Genomic DNA, 19,372 nt, shown 5'->3' with positions numbered 1-19,372 from the left:
GCATGGAGGGATGGAAAAGGTATGGGAATAATTGATTACGGATAAGATCTTGTGCTTTGAAAAGATTGTTGGATTCCATCAATGTTGTTTTATTGATTTATTAGGGATGGTTAATTATTCTAAAACAAATAAAATAGCAAAGGGGAACAGTTTGACTTGTCAAGAATAACAAAGAAAAGTAGAACAACAAAAAGGTAACACAGAGAAGATGACACATGAAAGATCAACGCAAAACAGAGATAATCTACTGGTTCAAATGACTAAAACAATATGGAGTGTCATTGGTCTTCGACAGTATACATTATCTTGATGACAAGGCATATTTATGTTGCTTCACGGTATCTCATTCACTGCCCTCATATACCTGCAGAGAGAGAGGAGAGAGAATGAGAGAGGGCCAGAGAGGAGAGAGAATGAGCAGAACTTAATTAATTAATCTGTATGTTTTACTATATTGTAAATGTTGTTATATTCCATCTATTCTCTGCCAGACAAGACAGATCTACATACCTGCACAGCGGCCATTCTTGACAAAGAATCCTTCCCCACACTGAAAAAGACCAGAACGTCAGTTCAAAGACATTTCCAGCTCCACCATTTTGAATGCTAACAGAATGACTGAATCATCAACTACACTTGTATTTAATCTGATGCTCTTGGGAGAAAGTCCAACATGCTGACTACACCGGGCGTCCGCATGTTGATTTTGTCCACCCACACCAGACGCGATCAGAACACGCAAGTTGAAATATCAAAACGAACTCTGAACCAACTATATTCATTTGGAGACCGGTGGAAAAGCATTAAACATTTACGGTAATTTAGCTAGCTTGCTGTTGCTAGATAATTTGTCCTGGGATATAAACATTGGGTTGTTATTTTACCTTAAATACACAAGGTCATCTACTCTGACAATTAATCCACAGATAAAAGGCTAAACCGAGTTAGTTTCTAGTAATCTCTCCTCCTTCAGGCTTCTTCTTTGGACTTTATATGGCGGTTTGCAACCAACTTTAAGATGCATTACCACCACCAACTGGACTGGAGTGTGGAACTCAGTTCATCTTTCAATCACCCACCTGGGTATATGCTACTAAAAACCAATGAGGAGATGGGAGAGGCGGGACTTGCAGCAAATAGAATCAAGTTCTATTTTAGTGCCTTTTTACGCAGACACTCATTGACACGCGCGAGCACTGTGGATGCAATGATTGAATAACATGTACGTGTTCATTTATTTTGGAACGTGAGCGCACGTAACGAGAGCGGTGAGGTCATCATGTAACGGTTAGAAAACGCCACACAATGTAATTAAACAGAAAAACTACTGTTGTCATAGGGTAAGAATGTAGTAGCTGGTGATGGATTGGCTGAAACTTTTACCCAGGGTCATAGTTCATATGTCATGGTGTAAATCCACGGTGGGTACCTGGGTATCAGGGGTCAGCATAGACTCCTCCCCCTCTTTAGGGTAGCCAATCTCCATCACAGAGTTCATGTCACCAGGCTGCAGTGGGCGGGCCACGGAACGGCCATCCGGCCAATAGACCTCCACCACGGTGACCTCGTCCTTGCCTGTGAGCCAATGTGAAGAAAGGAAGATAAATACACAAGCTATCCAGAACTACTAGCTAATATGTCTACAAGATGTCTACTGCACAGGAGGTTGGTGGCACCTTAAATTGGGGAGAATGGGCGTGTGGTAATGACTGGAGCGGAATGGTATCAAATACATCAAACTAATTATTTCAAGGTGTTTGCTGCCATTCCATTTGCTCCGTTCCAGACATTATTATGAGCCATCCTCCCCTCAGCAGCCTCCACTGTGCCCTATGCACTTGTGGAGATCTGAGAGGATTTGATTGGTAGAAGCAGTATGGAAAAACTTTCACCTCCAAGCCAGAGAGGAAATTGGAGCAATTATCATATTGACTGCACCTATTAAATCCGCTCAGATCTCTACAAGTGCATAGGGTCTAGGGGTCCATTTGGGATTAGACCGTAAATGGGAATTAAACAGGAAGTTACCCAGTCCAAAGTGGGCGACAGGCTCCATCTCACAGAGGTACCCCGAGCCGCCGTCGATGATGCGCATGAGAGCCCCGCTCTGATTGGTGTAGGCCGTGACCCGGGCCCCGCGGGCGAAGGAGCCGAACCGCGTGCGAGGGATTACACGCAGCCAGTGATTGGACGAGCCCTGTCAGGGTCAAAGGTCAGAGGGTAAAGCTGATGGGTCAGGAATATGTCGGGTGATATCATGGGCCCTGTTCAAACACTTGAGGTCATCCTCTCCTCCTTCCTTCCTTACATATAAATATGATAATAAACAAGGAGATAACACATTGATTTGTAATCATCGTCTTGCATCAAAATATCTAAATGAAATCTCATGCGCTTACAGTAACCCTCCACCAGGGGACAGTAATGAGGTCGTGACCATAGAGAGAAAAAGGGGTCTGGATGGATAGAACCCGCTGTAGCAGGATCAGTACTCCAGCACTGCTGTTCAATCACCAATATTAGCTTAGAGGTTGTTATTTTTTTTAAATCCAAAATAAGAAGAAAATTGACTACTTTAAAATGGAGAAAGCCATCACTGCTGTCACAGGAGCCATTATGGCTATACAGTATGGCTAGACAGTACACTGTCCTTCTTTCAGCACATATCAAAGCTACAGGCTAAAGTTAAATCTAGACTTGGTTTCCTCTATCGTAGACGCTCCTCTTTCACCCCAGCTGCCAAACTAACCCTGAATCAGATGACCATCCTACCCATGCCGCTCTCGAGCGGCTAGATGTTCTTTACCATTCGGCCATCAGATTTGCCTCCAACGCTCCTTATAGGACACATCACTGCACTCTATACTCGTCATCTCTGTATACCCGTCGCAAGATCCACTGGTTGATGGTTGTTTATAAAACCCTCTTAGGTCCCCCCCACCCTCCTGAGATATCTACTGCAGCCCTCATCCTCCCCATACAACATCCGTTCTGTCAGTCGCATTCTGTTAAAGGTCCCCAAAGCACACACATCCCTAGGCCGCTCGTCTTTTCAGTTCGCTGCAGCTAGCGACTGGAATGAGCTGCAACAAACACTCAAACTGGACAGTTTTATCTCAATCTCTTCATTCAAATACTCAATCATGGACACTCTTACTGACATTTGTTGCTCCTTTGCGTGATGTATTGCTGTCTCTACCTTCTTGCCTGTGTCCAATAATGTTGGTACCATGTTTTGTGCTGCTACCATGTTGTTGTCATGTTGAGTTGCTACCATGCTGTGTTGTCATGGGTTGCTGCCTTGCTATGTTGTTGTCTTAGGTCTCTCTTTATGTAGTGTTGTCTCTCTTGTCGTGATGTGTGTTTTGTCCTATATTTTTATGTTATTTATTTATTTTTTAATCCCAGCCCCCCTCCCCGCAGGAGGTCTTCTGCCTTTTGGTAGGCCATCATTGTAAATAAGAATTTGTTCTTAACTGACTTGCCCTAGTTACATAAAGATTAAATAAAAAAACATGGCAAAGATACAAAGATATGCCCTCTATCTACCTCTATGGTAGTGACTGACCTGAGTGACCTTGAAAACAGAGATGGGCTGAGAGGCACTCTCCCCATGAGCCACCAGCAGGTCCAACTGACCGTCCCCGTCAAAGTCTGTTACCGTGGCACCTGTCAATCACAGAGTGAACACATCAAACGGCCAATCAAAAACAGGGTCTCTTTAGCCCTAGTAAACCAGGTGAACCACCTGAACCAGGTGTGTTGTAATTTATGTTAACTAATACTTAGCAAAAACAGAATACATTAGTTTAAGAAGACTTTATTAATATCTTGTATAAAAGGGGAGTCAAACTCCATTTCTTGAGTGCAGAGTGTCTGCAGACTTTCGCTCCTAGTTTTCTTGATAAAGGAAGGTCATTGACGAGTTAGGATCTCCTCTCACCTGGTTGTCAAGGTCTTAATTAGACACGGAAACAAAACCAGCTGCTACACGGTCCTCCGGGAATTGAGTTTGACTCCGCTGTTGTATAGGGACCAAAAGAATGAGTCTGCATGGTGTGGTTACCTGTACCCCGGCCCTGTGGCTCTGCTGCCTCCCCCACGTTTAGCTCCTCTATCTGGGGGTCAGCACCAGCCCTCCTGGCCACCCTGGAGGAGCAGGCAGACAACACACATCAGAAACTCTTTCTATCTCTCTCACACACACAGTTCAAGTCAAAGTTGGTGTCAGAGGTACCTAAAGAGCCTGTTGGGGGCGTGTCCTCTGTAGGCGATGTTGTTGAAGAAGATGTCCAGCTCCTGGTCATTGTCAAAGTCAGCAGCAATGACCGTCCGCACGGGAGAGGGAGAGGAGAACGACCCACTGGCTATGTCCTGAGGAGGGAGCGAACAGAGAGGTTTAATGTCTTTGTTTCCATCCCTCCCCAGTCGCCCTCCCATTCCATTCACTTCCCTTTCATCTGTTACACTAACCTCCCTCTCCCATCCTGCTTCAACCCCCACTCCTCTCCAACCCCCACTCCTCTCCAACCTCCCTCTCCCATCCTGCTTCAACCCCCACTCCTCTCCAACCTCCCTCTCCCATCCTGCTTCAACCCCCACTCCTCTCCAACCTCCCTCTCCCATCCTGCTTCAACCCCCACTCCTCTCCAACCTCCCTCTCCCATCCTGCTTCAACCCCCACTCCTCTCCAACCTCCCTCTCCCATCCTGCTTCAACCCCCACTCCTCTCCAACCTCCCTCTCCCATCCTGCTTCAACCCCCACTCCTCTCCAACCTCCCTCTCCCATCCTGCTTCAACCCCCACTCCTCTCCAACCTCCCTCTCTCTCCCTCCATCCCCTCTCTCACCCTGAATCTCTGGTTGTTGTCCTGTAGGTACAGTCTGTGCTGGCCATTCCAGTTTCCGTAGACGATGTCAGTCTTCCCGTCAGCGTTAAAGTCTGCCAGCGCCACACCTCGGCCGTGCTGGTAGCGGTCCTCCACACCTACAGGGGGAGCCACATCACTGTTATCACAACTACTATGGAGAGATCATGGCTATGGTCCAATTATCTCTCCTTCCTCCCACACACCCACCCTAGACACACCCACCCTAGACACACCCACCCTAGACACACCCACCCTAGACACACCCACCCTAGACACACCTGCCTGTTCAGCCATGTCAGTGAAGGTTCCGTCTCCATTGTTCCGGAACAGGAAGTTAGGTCCGTTCTCGTTGTCACAGAACACGTCAGAGCTGCTCTGGCTCAGGATTGGTCCAACCACTACACCACGCCCACCTGGTGGGAGGAGACAAACAGATACATAATATAGAAGGTATTAGTTTGAGATGGGTAAGCGCACGCACACATTTCTTCCATTCACTCTTGTCCAGTACCTGTGTACTTGTTGACCCCGGCCTGTGCTGCTACGTCAGACAGGGCGATGATGCCCTTGGCCAGGTCACTGGCTGCCTCGTCCATCTCTATCAGGGCATGGGGACCAACATTTCCACTGGCATAGTTAGCTACATACACAGCATAACGCCCTGTACCCTACAGGAGAGAGAAAGAGGGGGGTTAGAGAGAGGGTTGTGGGGGCGTAGACATATAGACGACAGACAGACGGACAGAGAAAATAGTGAAAGGATGGATAGACTGTTTACATACTTTTCTGTCCACACACGCCACGGAGCGTCCTGCCATCCGATTGGCTACTCCTCGGCGCACGTTGATGTCATCACCCAGCAGGTCCTCGAAGTGTCCGTTACGGAACTTAAAGAGCTTGTCAGAGTATGTGGCCCGACCTTCCAAAAGAAGATTACTACTGACTACCAGAGTAACTGTTGTTGTTGTTAGTGTTGATGGTGTTTGTGTTTACGTGCTGTTATTATTTACCAGAGTAAGCGTTGTTTGTATTGAGGAAGTAGATCTCCTCCCGCCCGTCCCCGTCTACATCGCAGGCAGTCACCCCGATGGCGTTCCCCAGGGGGTCTCTCAGGGCGTAGAATGGAGAGCTGCGGTCATCCACCGCTATGTTCACCAGCCTCTGCTGACCACGGTCATACTTCAGGACCAGGTTAGGACCGTTGTACCTGAGAATGGAAGTGGAGAACATTAGTAGGTGTAGTGGAGAACATTAGTAGGTGTAGTCCTAAATGGCACCCTATCCCTGGATAGTGCACTACTTTGACCAGAGCCCTATTCCCTGGATAGTGCACTACTTTGACCAGAGCCCTGTTCCCTGGATAGTGCACTACTTTGACCAGAGCCCCAACTTCAGGACCAGGTTAGGGCTGTTGTACCCAAGAATGGGTGTAGGTTGAGAATATTGGGTAATTTATGCATAGCCTGTAAAGTCCTATGGTCCAGTAAACTGTACTCAATGATGGCATTTGAATGCCCTCTTCCAACTCTCTGGCTCTCTCTTTCTTTATCTAACCCCCCCCTCCCCTCTCACCCCGCCACCACCACCTCCAGGTCTCCATCTCCGTCCACATCAGTAACAGCCATCCCATAGTTCAGCTGGGTGGGGTTGTGCTGGTTGTCAGGCGGTAGGACTGTCTCAGTCACCGACCGAAACATGGGCTCGGAACTCTGGGCCAAACCACGCCCACACAGCACCAGGAGGGGGAGGAGCAGGGGAAGACCCGCCCACCAACGCAGCATCATCACAACAATCTGAATAGAAATGGAATTGATCCAAATTCCCCAACTCTGCAACAGACACCAAACGGGCTTTTAGTTAAATAATCAAAAAGTTACATGTTAATACATGGTTTTAAACACCATATTTTGATATCAACATTAGAATCATAGGGCATGCATAGCATAGTATAGGCTACTGCAGAATATCGGTTGGTGAGAGCAGGTATAGCAGGCAGCACACTGAACAATAAAGAAAACGAGTCTACAGTACATAATTTATATCATTACATCATAGACTCAACAGCAATAGCCTCAAACTGCTAAATTCCAAAAGAGCCTAATATGACAATTAACTCTAGAAAATTGTGCGTACCAGTGTACAAAAGTGAAGACTTACCATAAATATGCAATGAACAATCATAGAGAAAAACCATACGTGCAGTGAATATCTCTTGCATAAGATTACGTCATGAGTTTTGCATGCACCTGCAAATTTTTTTATTCTATACTATTATTATGTCGTTAGTTATGCAATACTGTAATCACAACTGTAATACTGAGATGAACACTTATTTCAGAACATGGACCTACTGTGTGAGGGTGTGCTGCTGTTTATTCGTTTGGGAGAAGAACAGATAATTACATTCAAACTCTGCACATAAATCTTACCTTATATCAGTTTTCAGCAGGACTCCAGTGAAAAGGTTACTGTATTCTAATGCGTTGTGTAAATTGCCTTATACAATTTCAATGTTGTTGCTTTATGCAAGCCCTTGTGTAAGTAGTTATCCAATCAGGGTGAAACGAATACTTTTAATATTCGGCGGTTCGACCAATGACTTGTCTTTTTTCAACAGAACTACAACTACCAGCAGCGATTTTAGTATTACGTCATATACATGCGACAGTATGTTTTCCCCCCTTCTAATTCTAAACATCCGGCGGTTTGTTGTTCGGTTGATATCTAGCCAAGTGATAAGCTACAGATTAAGGTATTTTGCTAATGCTTATACGTTTATGATTTTAAGGAAATAATTGTATAGAATGCCTTGCTCTACAGTGCATTATGTGTTAGGTGTATTCGGGTTATTGCTAGTTAAACTGGATGCATACTGCTGCATAACGCAGCCAAGTCTAATTTATCACTCAAACACCCGTTACTGACAACGAATTAGCAGAGAATGTAGTTAACCAGTTTGGACTTGTTTTTAATTTAGTACAGTATAGTTGTGTAAGATTTGTACATGCAGTTTGAATGGTTCGAAGTACCATGGCGCATGCGTGATAGCTATTAAATGACTGAGGGGGCTTATGCGAATTAACTAAAGAGAATTGGAGAGAGGGGCCTAGTTACTCAATTAACCTATCATAGGTATAACGGGTGCCATTTGGGATTCATCCTTAATGATTTGTTCCTCTTCCTTTCTCTTCCATGTAGGACAGTTGTATGGTGATGGAGGGGGAACAACCTCAAGAGGACTGCGCCCAACCCCAGCCCTCCGCGTCCTGCTCCAAGATGCCAGACAAGCCCCTCTACCAGCCCAAGAAGAAGCAGGACGGCCCCAAAGATAAGGCCCAAACCCAGGGAGACGGCAAACCAAAGCCCAGGCCTCGCTACACGGACAAAGCCCGAAAGAATGCCAAGAACAAGAAGGACAAAGGAGGGAAGACGGGAGGAGAGGGGAATGGAGTCCTAAACGGTGAGGCCAAACTGAAGGAGACGGTAGAAGGAGGAGGAGGCGACGCGGGGCCACAGAATGACGGACAGGCTGCTACAGCCAACCAGGGAGGAGATGGAGATGTGGGTTCGCGACTGGAGACGGGGAGCAAGAGTTCTCCGTCTGAGAGAGAAGGGGGATCCCGGGAGGGGATAGAGGCAGGCCCTCAGGAAGAGGAGGAGGAGAGCTGGGACGCTCTCTTTGATGACGAAGGAGAGTGTTTGGACCCCCATGTGCTAGAGGAGGTGAGGCTGCCTGTCTGTATGTCTGTTTGAGGAGGTGAGTCTGTCTACCTGTGTCTGTCCCTGTCTGTCAGGAGGTGAGTCTGTCTCTCTGTCTGCATCCCCAGAATACTGCTATAACACTCAGTGTATGTCTGCTACACGTTTGCTACTTATTAGTGGTACTATTTCTGCAATGCTGTTATTTACACATCTACTGTTCTGTCTATAGTTGGAAATCGTTAGGAGACTAGTAAACCAAATTATTATCTCTCACCCTCTCTCTCACACTTTCACACTTTCTCACTCTCTCTCACCCTCTCGCTCACCCTCTCTCTCTCGCTCACCCCCCCTCTCTCTCTCTGCCTCTCTCTCTCTCTGCCTCTCTCTCTCTCTCTCTGCCTCTCTCTCTCTCTCTGCCTCTCTCTCTCTCTCTCTCTGCCTCTCTCTCTCTCTGCCTCTCTCTCTCTCTCTGCCTCTCTCTCTCCTCTCTCTCTCTCTCTCTCTGCCTCTCTCTCTCTCTCTGCCTCTCTCTCTCTCTCTCTGCCTCTCTCTCTCTCTGCCTCTCTCTCACCTCTCAGCTGGCCATACAGCAGGGCAGGAAGAAGCGGCCGGTGCAGGAGGCCAGGTTTGACTACAGCTTGGATCAGGACAGAGAGGGGGACGGTGACGCTGAGCTCAGGGAGGATGAGCTGTCTAACATCATAGAAATCTACGACTTCCCCACAGAGTTTAAGACTGAAGACCTGGTCAAATCCTTCCAGGCCTACCAGTACGTAGCAGCCTTTACTGTCCTTTTAGGAGTCCTGAGGTTCCGTCAAATCTCATTCCACCCTAGTCCCTATCAATACACAGTGAAGCAGGTGCTCCGTCTCGTCGAGGGGCAGCCGATGCTCCGCCTACAGTGTGTGCTAGTGATGAGATGCTGAAGGTGTTTTTGTGTGTGTGTGTGTGTAGGCAGAGAGGCTTTGACATCCAGTTTGTGGACGATACTCACGCCCTGGCTCTCTTCAACAGCCCCATAGCAGGTGAGTCACACAGCTTTTAGAAAGGAAAGGAAAGGCCATAGACTCTGGTAGCTCTGTCCGACACAATCATTTATTCACACACCTCATCACAGGTGAGGGATACAGCTGAACATGTTTCATACCTTATCTAAAGCACTGCGTGTCTCTCTTCTGTTAAACTCTACTGAAGATGTTTGGATGGTCAAATGAAGCAGTGGTCAACGTGTTTTAATAGTAGAGCTGACTTAGCTGTCTTCTCAGTCAACACTCAAGTCAGCATTTGAGGTAAACATTTAGCAACTGAACTCTCTCTCTCTTTCTGTCTGTGCACGTGGGTTATTGCTCACGTGTGTCTGCCTGCGTGCGTGCGTGTGTGTATGTGTGTGTGTGTGTGTGTCAGCTCGAGAGGCTCTGAGGACCAAACACCCGCTGTTGAAGGTCAGGTCTCTGGCTAAAGCCTCCGTCACCACCAGGGCCAAGGCTCGCAGCTGCTCAGGTACTGACTATCCTCTCTTTCATTCATCTGTCCATCCTTTCCTGTATCCTCCATTATCTAACTGAGTATTTCTGGAACTCCTTCATATTTGACCCGTTTTCTCTTCCTCTGTCTGTCTGTCTCTCTGTCTCATATCTCCTGTATTCTCTCTCATATCTCCTGTGTTCTCTCTCATATCTCCTGTGTTCTCTCTGTCTCATATCTCCTGTGTTCTCTCTGTCTCATATCTCCTGTATTCTCTCTCTCATATCTCCTGTATTCTCTCAGTGAAGGAAAAAAGTATTTGATCCCCTGCTGATTTTGTACGTTTGCCCACTGACAAAAAATGATCAGTCTATAATTTTAATGGTAGGTTTGTTTGAACAGTGAGAGACAGAATAAAAACAAAAAAATCCAGAAAAACGCATGTCAAAAATGTTATAAATTGATTTGCTTTTTAATGAGGGAAATAAGTATTTGACCCCCTCTCAATCAGAAAGATTTCTGGCTCCCAGGTGTCTTTTATACAGGTAATGAGCTGAGATTAGGAGCACACTCTTAAAGGGAGTGCTCCTAATCTCAGTTTGTTACCTGTATAAAATACACCTGTCCACAGAAGCAATCAATCAATCAATCAGATTCCAAACTCTCCACCATGGCCAAGACCAAAGAGCTCTCCAAGGATGTCAGGGACAAGATTGTAGACCTACACAAGGCTGGAATGGGCTACAAGACCATCGCCAAGCAGCTTGGGGAGAAGGTGACAACAGTTGGGGCGATTATTCGCAAATGGAAGAAACACAAAAGAACTGTCAATCTCCCTCGGCCTGGGGCTTCATGCAAGATCTCACCTCGTGGAGTTGCAATGATCATGAGAAAGGTGAGGAATCAGACCAGAACTACACGGGAGGATCTTGTCAATGATCTCAAGGCAGCTGGGACCATAGTCACCAAGAAAACAATTGGTAACACACTACGCCGTGAAGGACTGAAATCCTGCAGCGCCCGCAAGGTCCCCCTGCTCAAGAAAGCACATATACATGCCCGTCTGAAGTTTGCCAATGAACATCTGAATGATTCAGAGGACAACTGGGTGAAAGTGTTGTGGTCAGATGAGACCAAAATGGAGCTCTTTGGCATCAACTCAACTCGCCGTGTTTGGAGGAGGAGGAATCCTGCCTATGACCCCAAGAACACCATCCCCACCGTCAAACATGCAGGTGGAAACATTATGCTTTGGGGGTGTTTTTCTGCTAAGGGGACAGGACAACTTCACCGCATCAAAGGGCCGATGGACGGGGCCATGCACCGTCAAATCTTGGGTGAGAACCTCCTTCCCTCAGCCAGGGCATTGAAAATGGGTCGTGGATGGGTATTCCAGCATGACAATGACCCAAAACACACGGCCAAGGCAACAAAGGAGTGGCTCAAGAAGAAGCACATTAAGGTCCTGGAGTGGCCTAGCCAGTCTCCAGACCTTAATCCCATAGAAAATCTGTGGAGGGAGCTGAAGGTTTGAGTTGCCAAACGTCAGCCTCGAAACCTTAATGACTTGGGAGAAGATCTGCAAAGAGGAGTGGGACAAAATCCATCCTGAGATGTGTGCAAACCTGGTGGCCAACTTCAAGAAATGTCTGACCTCTGTGATTGTCAACAAGGGTTTTGCCACCAAGTACTAAGTCATGTTTTGCAGAGGGGTCAAATACTTATTTCCCTCATTAAAATGCAAATCAATTTATAACATTTTTGACATGCGTTTTTCTGGATTTTTTTGCTGTTATTCTGTCTCTCACTGTTCAAATAAACCTACCATTAAAATTATACACTGATCATTTCTTTGTAAGTGGGCAAACGTACAAAATCAGCAGGGGATCAAATTCTTTTTTCCCTCACTGTATCTCCTGCATTCTCTCTCATATCTCCTGTATTCTCTCTCTCTCTCATATCTCCTGTATTCTCTCTCTCATATCTCCTGTATTCTCTCTCTCATATCTCCTGTATTCTCTTTCTCTCTCATATCTCCTGTATTCTCTCTCTCATATCTCCTGTATTCTCTCATATCTCCTGTATTCTCTCTCTCATATCTCCTGTATTCTCTCTCCTTCACCTCATTTCATTCTCTTCCTTTATTCTACCCTGCTTCTCCTTTTCTTGTCACCTATTGTGTATTCTCTTTGTCTTTCATTCCCTGAACACTGTCCCTCCTCTCGTCCTCCAGACTACCTGCTCCCTACTAAGGAGCGCCCCCAGACCAGTGCAGTGTTGGCCCGCAGGCTGGTGATGGGGGCGCTGGGCGTCAAGAGTCCCCAGAGCAAAGAGCACCGTGAAGCAGAGAGAAAAAAACTGCAAGATGCCAGAGGTACGTGATTAAAGGGGCAATCTGGAATTCAAGTAATAATAACAACAGAGGTGACCCCGCCACTTGTTTTGGTAAACGGCTGAGGGTTGGGGCTGGAGAAATGCAACCACTCTCCAATTCATAGACAGCTATGTATGCAAGGACTGACCATCCATGACATCAGACTGATCGTTTTAACCATCCATGACATCAGACTGATTGTTTTAACCATCCATGACATCAGACTGATTTGTTTTAACCATCCATGACATCAGACTGATTGTTTTAACCATCCATGACATCAGACTGATTGCTTTAACCATCGATGACATCAGACTGATCGTTTTAACCGTCCATGACATCAGACTGATCGTTTTAACCGTCCATGACATCAGACTGATCGTTTTAACCGTCCATGACATCAGACTGATCGTTTTAACCGTCCATGACATCAGACTGATCGTTTTGACCGTCCATGACATCAGACTGATCGTTTTAACCGTCCATGACATCAGACTGATCGTTTTAACCGTCCATGACATCAGACTGATCGTTTTAACCGTCCATGACATCAGACTGATCGTTTTAACCATCCATGACATCAGACTGATCGTTTTAACCGTCCATGACATCAGACTGATCATTTTAACCGTCCATGACATCAGACTGATCGTTTTGACCGTCCATGACATCAGACTGATCGTTTTGACCGTCCATGACATCAGACTGATCGTTTTAACCGTCCATGACATCAGACTGATCGTTTTAACCATCCATGACATCAGACTGATCGTTTTAACCGTCCATGACATCAGACTGATCGTTTTGACCGTCCATGACATCAGACTGATCGTTTTAACCGTCCATGACATCAGACTGATCGTTTTAACCGTCCATGACATCAGACTGATCGTTTTAACCATCCATGACATCAGACTGATCGTTTTAACCATCCATGACATCAGACTGATCGTTTTAACCATCCATGACATCAGACTGATCGTTTTAACCATCCATGACACCAGACTGATCGCTTTAACCATATTTTGAAGCTATCCGGTGCATTCAGAAAGTATTCAGATCCCTTGGCTTTTTCAACATTTTGTTACGTTACAGCCTTATTCTAACATGTGTATATATAAAAACAAAAAATCAACAATTTCTTCAATTTGCAAAAATGTCTAAAAACCTTTTATTTTTGTATATTTTTTGCATTGTCATTATGGGGTGTTGTTTCTAGATCTATTTATTTAAACTCTTTTAGAATAAGGGGTTTTGATGGGGTACGACCAGTGATGGGGATAACCCTGGATGACTGACGGGGTGCTATTTTGAAGCCACCGCAAAGCCGTCTTGGTACTCCTGCATTGTAAAAAAAAAAATATATATATATATATATATATATATATATATATATATATATATATATATATATATATATATATATATATATATATTGGAAACTATGGAAATGCATTTATTAATGTCTACATTAGTTTTTGACAAGCAGATTCTATTACAGACACCTTAATGCATACTTTTAAATTAGATTCTTTGAACAGGAACATAAAAAGAATAGAATAAAAAATAAAACAAATTGTGTACTAATCTTTCTGTCCCTAATACAGCAACAAAATATTTAAATACATGTAATTTTGTCCTTGAAACATTTAAATTAAAATATTGTAGAATTCCATTCATTCCTATGGAGGACTGATCCCTCTGGGGAGTGCCAACATGGCTGACCGGTGGCTTCAAAGCAAGTAATTAGCCAATACGTAGAGTCAGCAATCCAGGGTTAATATACATCATTAGTATGACAGTCAAAGTAAGCTGTCATAGAGTGTTGCTACCACTAGGGGGTGATGTTCTGTCAGTGATGTCTTTTCAGGACCATGAACCCGAAGAAGAGTCTCAGCCTCAGAGAGACTGAGGACAATGCTCTCATCTAGTGTTCCATAAACACACACACACTGCACGTCCTGGAAATAGCTTCCAGTCATGTTGTTTTAAGTGTAGCCTTGCTTCCAAAGACCAGCTATTGGGGGGAAAGTAGTGTCCTGACGAGATACAAATATAGAACAGATTGTCAGGAAGAACTGACAACTAGATTTTTGCTGGTGGTGACCACTTCTTTCACTGAGAGAGAGAGGAGACGTGTGTGTGTGTGTGTGTGTGTGTGTGTGTGTGTGTGTGAGAGAGAGGTTTGGTTTCTGGTCAGACAGCTGACACACACACTCTCCCGTCCCTCTGGCTAAAAGTTTCCTTCGGTTGTTATCCTCACGCCCTGTGTTGCCGGGCAGAACTTCTACTCTATAATTTCCCTGTTGTTTATTTCCACTCCCAGAGGATTTATAAGTGGATACATTCAGCCAGAAGGACCAGTCCACTCTGATGCAGCTGGCACCTACTACCAAAGGCACTTAAATATTTTGTGTATGTCTTGCCCATTCACCCTCTGAATGACACACATACACAATCCATGTCTCAAGGCTTAGAAATCCTTCTATAACCTGTCTCCTCCCCTTCATCTACACTGATTGAAGTGGGTTTAACAGGTGACATCAATAAAGGAGTATACATTATTCACCTGGTCAGGAGGGAGCCGGACGGATGGCTGCTTATGGAACTGACTTTGTTTTCTGGCATGGATAACTGTTGTGCTCTACTGTTCTCAGGTGAACTTATCGGACGTTATGTGATCATAGACATTGTGTCTCAGTGTGAAGCTCTGTTTAGATTGTTCTAGACAACTAGTGTTCCCTCCCCCTGGTGCCCAGTGAGCACAAGACTTTGAAAATATGTCTTTTCAACCCCAAAAATGTGTATTTTCTTCCAGAAATACGTATTTTCAACACATTTTCAACCCCCCAAAAGATATTATTATAAGGTGGGATGTGCTTTTTATACAGTAACATCCTGTAATCACATACAGTCGTCTATGATTCATACAGTAACATCCTGTAATCACATACAGTCGTCTATGATTCATACAGTAGACGTCATCGCGTACAGTCGTCTATGATTCACACAGTAGACGTCATCGATGCGTACAGTCGTCTATGATTCACACAGTAGACGTCATCGATGCGTACAGTCGTCTATGATTCACACAGTAGACGTCATCGATGCGTACAGTCGTCTATGATTCACACAGTAGACGTCATCGATGCGTACAGTCGTCTATGATTCACACAGTAGACGTCATCGATGCGTACAGTCGTCTATGATTCATACAGTAGACGTCATCGATGCGTACAGTCGTCTATGATTCACACAGTAGACGTCATCGATGCGTACAGTCGTCTGTGATTCACACAGTAGACGTCATCGATGCGTACAGTCGTCTGTGATTCACACAGTAGACGTCATCGATGCGTACAGTCGTCTGTGATTCACACAGTAGACGTCATCGATGCGTACAGTCGTCTGTGATTCACACAGTAGACGTCATCGATGCGTACAGTCGTCTGTGATTCACACAGTAGACGTCATCGATGCGTACAGTCGTCTGTGATTCACACAGTAGACGTCATCGATGCGTACAGTCGTCTGTGATTCACACAGTAGACGTCATCGATGCGTACAGTCGTCTGTGATTCACACAGTTGACGTCAGGGTGGTTATTAGATTCATTAGGATCTCCGTTAGCCGACACCAATGGAGACAGCTGGTCTTACTGGGTCTGACACAATACGAAAAATACATTACAGACAAATAACGACTTCAGTTGACATTTAAAGACATGAATGTGTGTGTGTGTGTGTGTGTGTGTGTGTGTGTGTGTGTGTGTCTATCAGTTACACAGACACATCAGTACTTACACACCTGTGTTAACATGAGTGTTGTGGAGCTGTTCTCTGCTGACTTAAAGGTTCTACATGGAACATTTCGTCCTGTAACTAGCGCCAAATGTACATGACATACCAGTACCAGCAAAGGAATACAACTCCACGAGAGAGAAACATACCTTTTCCAACGCTTGCGAATTTAGATTATTTTTTTTACCGTGACTAGCCAGTCTGGCTGTTTTGTACAACTTCCTGTGTTAAGATTAGTTCTTGTTCAAGAGGTTGACAGAAACATTAGTAATATGTTTCTTCACATCCTTGCAACAGGTGTGTTCTGGATAATGATACGGTAAGAAACAGCACTGAGCCTTTTGGCACTTCTCTAAGTGTCTTTCACAAAACCGTGAAGAAATGATGGCTAATATATTACATGTTGCTCCTGTAAAGTGGAACTAGTCTTTGTCTTGTTGATAGTATTGGCTACTACTAGTAGTGTTGATTTACTCTCCTATCAACCTGTCTGTCTGTCTGTCCTGTCTTTCAGAGCAGAAGCGTCTGGCAGCTAAACAGAGAGACGACGCCTGGGAAGGGAAAGCCTGACGGAGAGGAACCACTTCCTGGCTTCTGCCCTCCATCCCATCCTCCCTTCACCGTAGGGACTAGACCCTCTGCCCTCCATCCCATCCTCCCTTCACCGTAGGGACTAGACCCTCTGCCCTCCATCCCATCCTCCCTTCACCGTAGGGACTAGACCCTCTGCCCTCCATCCCATCCTCCCTTCACCGTAGGGACTAGACCCTCTGCCCTCCATCCCATCCTCCCTTCACCGTAGGGACTAGACCCTCTGCCCTCCATCCCATCCTCCCTTCACCGTAGGGACTAGACCCTCTGCCCTCCATCCCATCCTCCCTTCACCGTAGGGACTAGACCCTCTGCCCTCCATCCCATCCTCCCTTCACCGTAGGGACTAGACACATCTCTGTTCCCTCCCTCCCCCTACACAGGGCAGCTGTACTGAAGCCACACTGGACTGAACAGAACTGAACTCAGCCAAAGCTCAGAGTTTGTTGGCAGAAGTTTTTCTCTTGGAACCTGATCAGCTTTAGATTAATCATCACTACTAACATTGATAACAGGGTCATATGGCGGTTAGGGGTCATATGGGGTCTACCTGAACGCTTGTTCAAAACGGTTTGCTACGGTGTCCACTAATGAATGCAACCCTGGTCCATACAACGTAAAGGGGAGAGAATATAGTATGTGTTCAGAGAGGCTCCCATGCAGGGTAACCAGGGTTATTATGGATATGTTCAGAGAGGCTCCCATGCAGGGTAACCAGGGTTATTATGGATGTGTTCAGAGAGGCTCCCATGCAGGGTAACCAGGGTTATTATGGATGTGTTCAGTGAGGCTCCCATGCAGGGTAACCAGGGTTATTATGGATGTGTTCAGAGAGGCTCCCATGCAGGGTAACCAGGGTTATTATGGATGTGTTCAGAGAGGCTCCCATGCAGGGTAACCAGGGTTATTATGGATGTGTTCAGAGAGGCTCCCATGCAGGGTAACCAGGGTTATTATGGATGTGTTCAGAGAGGCTCCCATGCAGGGTAACCAGGGTTATTATGGATGTGTTCAGAGAGGCTCCCATGCAGGGTAACCAGGGTTATAATGGATGTGTTCAGAGAGGCTCCCATGCAGGGTAACCAGGGTTATAATGGATGTGTTCAGAGAGGCTCCCATGCAGGGTAACCAGGGTTATTATGGATGTGTTCAGTGAGGCTCCCATGCAGGGTAACCAGGGTTATAATGGATGTGTTCAGAGAGGCTCCCATGCAGGGTAACCAGGGTTATTATGGATGTGTTCAGAGAGGCTCCCATGCAGGGTAACCAGGGTTATTATGGATGTGTTCAGAGAGGCTCCCATGTAGGGTAACCAGGGTTATTATGGATGTGTTCAGAGAGGCTCCCATGCAGGGTAACCAGGGTTATTATGGATGTGTTCAGAGATGCTCCCATGTAGGGTAACCAGGGTTATTATGGATGTGTTCAGAGAGGCTCCCATGCAGGGTAACCAGGGTTATTATGGATGTGTTCAGAGAGGCTCCCATGCAGGGTAACCAGGGTTATAATGGATGTGTTCAGAGAGGCTCCCATGCAGGGTAACCAGGGTTATTATGGATGAGCGAATAGTACAGGGATGCGCTGCGGGGTATTGCACCCGCCCAGCACTAAAACACCTGCTGTGCTGATTCAACTAATTCATGAAGAATAGTTTCATTTGTTTTTTTAGTGGTGGGCTGGAACAAAACCCTGCACACATACAGCACACTGTTGGCCCTGTGTAAGACGTGATGTTGTCAACAACCACCAGCGGGATACTAGACAGGACAGTGTGACAGTTAAACGGTAAGGTGGTGTACCCTCCAGGGTTGGGGTCAGTTCCATTTAGATTCCAGTCAGTTCAGCAACTAAATCACATTCTAATTCCACATTATCCTTATTGAAAAGCATTGAGGAGAATTGGAATTTCGGTGTACTTCCTGAATTGACTGGAATTCAAATGAAACTGGCCCCAACCCTGATACCCTCCTATTCTGTTTTTATTTACTTTTTATATAGTTTTATTACCAGCTGATGGGGAGGAGCTAATTATGACCTAATTTATGTTACATGTATTAATCTTATAAAAAATAATCTCAGTCAGGAAGTGTATCTTGAATCATCCTCCCCCAGTTTCTGCTCGTGTTAAAGCACACTGTTAGGTTAGGGGCAGTGTGTCAAGCGTCTGAGTATGAGAGCTGATCTAGGACCAGGACCCAACCGGTCCATATAATCTTATTAGTTGTGTTCTAAAAGGCAAAACTGATCCTAGATCAACACTTCTACCCTGAGACGAATGAGACAGCTATCTTAACGGCTTAATAATGATGAGAGAGGACCCATACACCAAATAACATTATGATGATGTTTCCGTTGCACCCTAATGTTTGTAAAAATGTTTTTGTAAAAACAATGTATTTTCTTTTCCTATTTTATTGTCACTCTTCTTCTCTTATTGGTGGTTTAATAAATCATTTTTAAACTCTTTGTCCTGCTTCTCTCTCTCTCTCTCTGTCTCTCTCCGCCCTGGCTCTCTCTGTCTCTCTCCGCCCTGACTCTCTCTGTCTCTCTCCGCCCTGACTCTCTCTGTC

General features: G+C 45.6%; 2 protein-coding genes across 4 annotated transcripts; one reads left to right on the top strand and one right to left on the bottom strand.

Moving 5' to 3' along the window:
• Positions 1–68: 68 nt before the first annotated feature.
• Positions 69–7,411, bottom strand: LOC115181679 (cartilage acidic protein 1-like). Its single transcript, XM_029743510.1, has 14 exons — positions 7,301–7,411; positions 6,444–6,700; positions 5,882–6,078; positions 5,654–5,790; positions 5,383–5,539; positions 5,150–5,284; positions 4,851–4,987; positions 4,238–4,374; positions 4,067–4,149; positions 3,569–3,669; positions 2,029–2,197; positions 1,430–1,575; positions 511–550; positions 69–364 (listed from the first exon to the last, which is right to left on the bottom strand). Exons 2-14 carry the CDS (start codon positions 6,653–6,655, stop codon positions 357–359), a joined length of 1,659 nt encoding a protein of 552 aa, XP_029599370.1. The 5' UTR covers positions 6,656–6,700; positions 7,301–7,411; the 3' UTR covers positions 69–356.
• Positions 7,412–7,542: 131 nt separating this feature from the next.
• LOC115181661 (coiled-coil domain-containing protein R3HCC1L-like) lies at positions 7,543–19,268 on the top strand. 3 transcript variants are annotated; one of them, XM_029743490.1, is made up of 7 exons: positions 7,543–7,623; positions 8,070–8,594; positions 9,152–9,342; positions 9,528–9,598; positions 9,978–10,073; positions 12,271–12,411; positions 16,731–19,268. In XM_029743490.1, the coding sequence occupies exons 2-7, from the start codon at positions 8,079–8,081 to the stop codon at positions 16,745–16,747; spliced, it is 1,032 nt and encodes a 343-aa protein (XP_029599350.1). In that variant the 5' UTR covers positions 7,543–7,623; positions 8,070–8,078; the 3' UTR covers positions 16,748–19,268. The 3 variants fall into 3 exon arrangements, with proteins under 3 accessions (XP_029599350.1, XP_029599348.1, XP_029599349.1); XM_029743488.1 differs by having other exon boundaries at positions 16,726–19,268; XM_029743489.1 differs by having other exon boundaries at positions 7,583–7,623; positions 8,075–8,594; positions 16,726–19,268.
• Positions 19,269–19,372: the final 104 nt, after the last annotated feature.

The sequence above is a fragment of the Salmo trutta genome, unplaced genomic scaffold (assembly GCF_901001165.1).
Source record: "Salmo trutta unplaced genomic scaffold, fSalTru1.1, whole genome shotgun sequence".
Lineage (NCBI taxonomy): Eukaryota > Metazoa > Chordata > Actinopteri > Salmoniformes > Salmonidae > Salmo > Salmo trutta.
This window is presented reverse-complemented; position numbering and strand designations above follow the sequence as displayed.